The following is a 7,088-nucleotide window of genomic DNA, read 5'->3' as shown; positions in this document are numbered from 1 at the left end:
ACTCTGACAGAAAAATTTATTCAGGAAGCCCTTTAGCGGTTGTTAGTACTGCTCAATATTTGAAATTCATAATTCTCCATTGTAGTATCTGAATTGTGGCCAAGAGGGTACTAGTTATTGAGTCGAGTATTTGTGATTGCTTGTTTGGGCCTATCGTGCAATTGTTGGGTCTCATCAGAAACTTCTACTGTTTTACTGTGTTGTTTTCTCTTTTTTTTTTGATCCGCACTATGTTATTTCTCAAACAGCAGAATTCTCCCTTTCATGTTCAAGGAGAAAACCCGTGGTTCTTTAACAGAGAAAGGCTCTAAATGGAAGAGAACAGTCTTTGTTGTTCAGTAAGTGTGCAGGGGTAATTTGTTAATTTTAGTGTATATGAATATTTTATCTAAGACAAACAAAAAAGACAAAAATCATTCTTGTTTTTATAATTAAACCTGTGCATAACAAATAAATGACATTATTCACGAGAGTCCAAACGAGACCCATGTGGAATGTGATAGGCTAGTGGGGAGGAGTGGGGGAAGTGAAGAGTATGGAGACTAGAGAGATAAGGAGAGACGGTAATATGGTAATCATGTGTAGCGGGATAATTTGGTCATTTTAGTAGTATAGGGATAGTATAGTAATTTTAGTGTACAGGGGTATTTTAGTCATTTAGATTTATAGGGGTAATATGGTCATTTTAATGTACATTGGTATTTTAGCCCTTTTAAATTTTAGTATATAATATGTAATTGAGTTAATGGGCGGGTCGGGTTTGATTTTAAATAAATGGGTCGGGTCGGGTATGGGTAATTGAACTCATAATTGATGGGTTTAAATGGATCAATGACTCATTAAAGACCCAACTCACTTACAACTTGCCCATTTTGACCCAAACCCGCCCATTTGACACCTCTAGTTTTTACCCAAGGAAGTACTAGCATGCATGGTACATCGATCCATGCTGTGGCTGGTGCATGTACCTTATCATAATATATATAATCTTAAAATAGGCGATCGAGTTTGTCCTCAGTGCATTAAATAATTGAAGAAGAACAGACAAAAGGAATAAAACCTACAAAGAATTCATACGACATTAATTAATTAATCATCGATCATTCAACTTCCTTGTCTCCAAGGATGGGATCAGGAAGGGTCTAGAAGCGGCGACCACCACGACAAGAATTTTAAAAAATACAATTATTATATGTAAAAAAAAAATTTATGCCCAACTTATACAGTCTTACCACCACTAAATTTTTTTAATATACATTTCGCCACTGCTATCTGCTAATTGGATTGTGGGAGGAGACATGTCACTATCAAACCCTAGCTAGCTAATTACTAATTAATACAATAAAGGCTCCACCCCCTCTCTAGAAGGTTTGTTAGGGTCATTATCAATCTTAGTTACCCCGTGTAAATCTCTTTGCGCGCCCCCCTGACACCGCCCCCCGCCCGACCCCACCCCCCAGACCAAAATGCCCCCCCCACCCCCCGGCAATAATTCAAACAAACACCCACGGCATTTTTTTTTTTTTATTTACTTAATAACTTTTATATCTTTTTTCAATTTTATTTATTTAATATTATTTAAGTGTTCCAATTTTCAATCCGGTTGAATCGATGCAAAGATCTTGTTTTTTTTATCATTTTGTCTTCAATGATCATAATGAAATTTTGGCTCGAAGGCCTTTCAACAAGTACCCTAAGACTTATTATTTAGTTTCAGGTCTCTCTTAGGATGCTCATTGAAAGGCTTTAGAGCCAAAAATTAATTACGACCATTTAGGATGAAATGATAAGAAAAATAAAATCTTCGCACCGGTTCAAACGAATTAAAAATCGGAACACTTATTTTTTTACTCTTTATATGTATTTTTAAATTATTTAATATTATATACGTGAGTAAATTTCTTTATGTTATTGAAATTTTACTCTTATTTTTTTACCTATTAAAAATTATAATTCTTTTATGTTATTGAATTTATTAAATTTGTATTTATTTATATCTTTTATCTAATTTATTTCTAATCACTTATTCAGATTTCTTTTTATCTTCTTATCTTCAACTATAACCACTCATTTAGATTTTCTTTTTTATCTTCAATTACAACCACACATTCAGATTTTTTTGTTATCTCCTTATCTTTAACTATAACCATTCATCCATTACCCCTATCCTTATATATCCAGCATTATCCTTCCAAAATCAACATCTTCTTCCTATCACCTCCATCTCCCTGCTTATCCCTCCAATATCACTATCTTTCCAGCATCTATCTCTCTCTCCCTTCCTCTGTCACGGCTCCTCCCTCCTTTTCCACACCGTTCGTAAAACATAGAAGAAGATTATGGATAACTACGACTTGTCATTTTCAGATAGTTGGTCCGTTGAGAATGATGTTCTTAGTGGGGAGGGCGTCTCCCATAATTTTCGTGACTATACACCCGAATTCACAACTCACCAGGTTAGTTATTACTGTTGTTCTTATGCATATTAGTTATTTAATTTAAAAGTACAGAAATTATGCATATTAGATTGGATCATGTTGCACTTATACATATTCTTTTTTTCTTGCTTATAGATTTTTCAAAGTAGAGACGACATGGTAGCTTGGGTGCGAACAGTCGGTAAAGACAATGGTATTGTTATTGTTATTAAGAAATCTGCTAGTTTAATTGGTGCAAGCTGCCAAAGTGCATTTTTAGTTGTGAAAGAAGTGGAAAGTATAGATCGGCACGGAATGCAGTTGAAGGGCAATCCTCGCAAAAGAATACTGGGACAAAAAAATGCGAGTGCCCATTTGAGCTGCGAGGTATACCAATACCTCCAGCGGGTGTCATGTGGGGTGTAAGGGTTGAATGTGGTATCCATAACCATGAAACAGCAGAATATTTTGATGGGCATGAGTACCCGTCAAGGTTAACACCAGAGGAGAAAGAAATTGTGCGCGACATGGCGGACAACACAGTACCTCGTGAAATTCTTAGTGTTTTAAAGAAAAAAAATCCGTTAAACACTACATGTGCCCAAAGCATATACAACCTCAAATATACGGATAACATAGCAGAACTAGACGGTCTAAATCCTACCCAGTTTGTCTTGAATCAACTAATACAGAAAAGATATCTCCATGAATATCGTACAAATTCATGCACCAACGAAATCACTGATATTGTTTGGGTTCATCCTCAAAGCCTAGACTTATTTGTGAACTTTCCGTCCGTATTGGTCATTGATGCCACATACAAGACCAACGAGTACCGGTTACCACTATTGGAGGTTGTAGGTATCACATCCACAATGTGCACTTACTCTCTCATGTTTGCACATCTTACAAATGAGAGGATAGAGAACTTGACTTGGGCCCTGAGTACCTTAAAGAAATGGATGCTTGGAAGGGGGGCATTGTTGCCATCGGTGTTTGTTACAGATCGAGATTTGGCGCTTCTTAGCGCCATTGAAGCATGTTTCCCCTCGGCACGTCACATTCTTTGCATTTGGCACATCAACCAATGCATAATAAAGCACTGCAGAGGGATCCTTGGTCCGTCGTTTAACGACTTTAACATGTCATGGCACTCGCTTATTAATTCTACGACCGAAGCGTCTTTCAATCAGAAGTGGAATGCCATGTGCGATGACTATAAACAACACCCGCAGCTCTTACAATACCTTTTCAATACATGGTTAATGCCGTACAGAGATAGGTTTGTGGCAGCATGGATAAATACGTGTATGCACCTCGGAAGCAATTCAAGTCAGAGGTATAGTTACTTTATGCATTGTTACCTTTACTATTTCAATTACGTACATTATTGTACTACTCTAAAGAATATTTCTATAACTTTCGTATTGAAACACAGTTCATTATTATATTATAGGGCAGAGTCCGCACATGCGAGGCTGAAGCTATATTTGGGGGGTACTATGTCATCCTTACAACAAGCTTTTAAGAAAATAGACAAGATGCTGAAAAATCAGTTCGGGGACATTCGGAGGTCATTTCAGAGATCTATCAATATCCCCCGCCATTGGCAAATACATGACGAACTTTTTCAACAAGTAAGAACTCGCATTTCATTAGAGGCAATGGAGCTCATCGATGTTCAACTACAATGCGCTGAAGATGCATCCTACCTCCAGTTCCAGTTGTGCGACTGTACAATAAAAATTACGCACGGATTGCCATGCAGACATGATCTTGCATATTACCGTTGGTACTCCATGCCAATTCCGATTCAAAGTATCCACGATCATTGGACTAAGTTGTCCATGCGTGCGCCCATTGTGAATGACGACGGAGAACGACCGGACAGAACATATGAAGTTGTAGACAGATTACGTGGGATGGATCAATCTACCCGAGAGCACATGATAGACAGGATTATTGATATGACGGATCCATCTCAGAGCACAGTTCGAGGCCCAGCTTATAACACGGCTCATAGAGGTCGACCTACTGGCAGAGAGGAGCAAAGTGGACGACGCATTCCTTCCTTTACAGAAATATCGACTTCATCATCTAGGATCGAATCTGGGAGACGTGGGAGGGGCGATGGAGTTCGCAAAACTCAAGCGAACTGTGATGAATTTTCAGTTCCATCCATCCGTATCGACTACATTCAGCATTTACCTCGAGCTTATCAGCATTATATTTCTCACATTAATGACGTCCGAGGTGACGGTCATTGTGGATTTAGGGCGATAGCTGCTCACATAGGGTATGGTGAAGATCGTTGGGCTCAAGTTCGAAGAGATCTCATTAATGAGATTGAACAAAATATGGATCTATATAATGCGCTATATCCAGAAATAGGTTGGGCAGACTACCTAATACGGTCTTTAAATTACTTTGAAGATTCGGCACCAGATGAGTATTGGATGGACGCTATGAGTATGGGAGTTGTCATCGCTTCGGCGTACAACCTTGTTCTGCATACATTTGATGCGCTTCCTTCAAGTTGTTTTACTCACTTCCCATTGAGATCCCCTCCAGTTCCAGCCCAAGAGCGCATTGAAATAGCTATTGCCCGTGTTGGGAACAATCACTTTGTGCAACTTTTCTTGCAGCCTCATTACCCTGTACCACCCTATCCAATATGGTGGTGGAACAATTCATCAGACGAAGCTAAAAGATGGGCTGCTCGTTATGCAACACGAATTAGTTTGTGGCAAGAAATAATGGGGACAAGACCAAGAGGGACAGGAGCAGAATTTGGTGGAAACATTGATTAGAAATTGAATTTTCATATATTTTCACTCTTCAATGAAATTAGTACAAGTTATGTTTGGTTTGATTAATTAACATTAATACAAGTTATGTTAGTATAAGTTATATTTTAATTATTCATTTATTAATTAAAATTATAGTAAGAAGTCATTTAAAAGTAAAATAAAAAACTACTAAAAGTAAAACAAAAAAAAGATAGTAAAAGTTTAAAAAAAAAATAGTAATTAAAGTTTTTTGTAAGTAAACAAAAAAAATTACAAATAAATTAAAAAAATTAAAACAGTAATTAAAGTCTTTTAATAGTATAAAAAAAATTAGTAAAAGTAAAAAAAAATAAAACAATAATTATTTACTTTTAAAAGTAAAACAAAAAAAATTAGTTAAAGTGAAAAAAAAAAAAAAAAAAAAACAGAAAAGAAAGGGGCAAGAGTGGAAAGGGAGTGGGGCCGGGAGGGGGGGGGGGGCGTGTCGGGGGGGCGCGAGAAGAGGCACTCTACCCCGTATCCTTATCTGTCAAAATCTCATAGGTTGTTGTGGTACAAAACAATAATTAATGGAGTAGTATTATAAAACACAAATAATCAAAGGCAACAAATTGCACGAGCCTTCCACAAATTTTGTTGATGACTTAGTTGTTCAAGTCAGGTTACACGCATTTCGAGAACTAATTCTATGAAATCAATTGTAGGCTGTCCATTTGTGCAGGGCCCATCTTGAGTCCGATCTTTCCTCAAATTTATTCATGAAAAAAGGGGTATTGTTGAGTTTCTAAAAAGTCAAATGTATTAGAAATTGCTACTAAACACATCTGACGTATGGTTGTTTACTACTCCTATAATATTTGAAATAAATCCATTATATAATTGAAATTCATTATGTACGTTTGCCCACAAGTTTATATCATCAGCCCCGAAATCATGACACTTATGAGTTAATTTCTATCTCGATACTATGAGTTTTTATGCAAATGTTATGAACTTATACATATTGAATCTCTATATTATAAATCGAAAACCATAGAGGTATTCATATATGCGGTTCGCACAAAAATTTCTTCCGTTACTAATAATTGCATGCACCGCCAAATGCACTAACGAAAATCTTTGGCGTTGGAATAAATTAAGGCCGTTCACCCATTGATGGCTATATATATACTATATGTGTGTGCTCCTATGTGGATATGATGATGAGGAGGGTTGAAAATTTCGTGTTGTGCATATATGGAGTTTAGTGTGGGGGAAGCAGCACATGCAAACCTCTTGCAGTCCCACAAACCACTTGCTTAGTTTACACTATTTGGTGTTTGCTATAGCAAATCCCATCCCATAGAGCATCTCCAACCCTTAGTCATACTTTCTAACGTTTGAGTTGATATTTGTTTGAGTTCATTATGAGAAACTAGCTTGACCATTGAAAGACATTTTTAGCCGTCAGCATTGGACGGAGTATCATTACCGATTGTTACTTAATTTTGCAGCCAACTTCAACATTTAGGGCCCGATTGGATGCAACATTGGGTGGGTGTATTGTGGAATACACCCGGTTTAGAAGTGATGGGACAGTTTTAGTTGGGTTTGGCAAGCTTATTTTCACCTGTATTCAACACTCCCCCGTCTACGCGAATACACCCTAATCCAGTGGAAGGGGTACTAAATTATTGCTACCCCTGAGCCCTGCAATAGCTTCTCCGGCCTAATACACCCGAATTTGGACTGTTTTACCCCTCATTATCCCCCTCCACTAACGGCTCTCTCTCTCCCAGCTACAGCGAATCGAGAAGAAGAAGAACAACAACAAACAGCGAATCAAGAAGAACAACAACAGATCACCACCACTACCACCACAAAACACACGAAATATGTATGT

General features: G+C 37.5%; 1 protein-coding gene across 1 annotated transcript; it reads left to right on the top strand.

The window, feature by feature from the left end:
* The first annotated feature begins 2,339 nt into the window (after window positions 1-2,339).
* On the top strand, window positions 2,340-6,855 carry LOC131328485 (protein FAR1-RELATED SEQUENCE 5-like). The gene is made up of 5 exons (XM_058361426.1): window positions 2,340-2,456; window positions 2,574-2,715; window positions 2,823-3,756; window positions 3,874-5,044; window positions 6,700-6,855. Exons 1-5 carry the CDS (start codon window positions 2,340-2,342, stop codon window positions 6,853-6,855), a joined length of 2,520 nt encoding a protein of 839 aa, XP_058217409.1.
* Window positions 6,856-7,088: the final 233 nt, after the last annotated feature.

Source organism: Rhododendron vialii, chromosome 6a, assembly GCF_030253575.1.
Source record: "Rhododendron vialii isolate Sample 1 chromosome 6a, ASM3025357v1".
In the NCBI taxonomy this organism is placed as follows: Eukaryota; Viridiplantae; Streptophyta; class Magnoliopsida; order Ericales; family Ericaceae; genus Rhododendron; species Rhododendron vialii.
This window is presented reverse-complemented; position numbering and strand designations above follow the sequence as displayed.

Bases quoted from the DNA above. Each gene is read 5' to 3' on its own strand.
- LOC131328485 (XM_058361426.1), top strand. From the start codon at position 2,340: ATGGATAACTACGACTTGTCATTTTCAGATAGTTGGTCCGTTGAGAAT. The intron at 3,757-3,873 runs GTATAGTTACTT...ATTATATTATAG, and splicing joins GGAAGCAATTCAAGTCAGAG to GGCAGAGTCCGCACATGCGA. The intron at 5,045-6,699 runs GTGCAACTTTTC...TTAATTTTGCAG, and splicing joins GTGTTGGGAACAATCACTTT to CCAACTTCAACATTTAGGGC.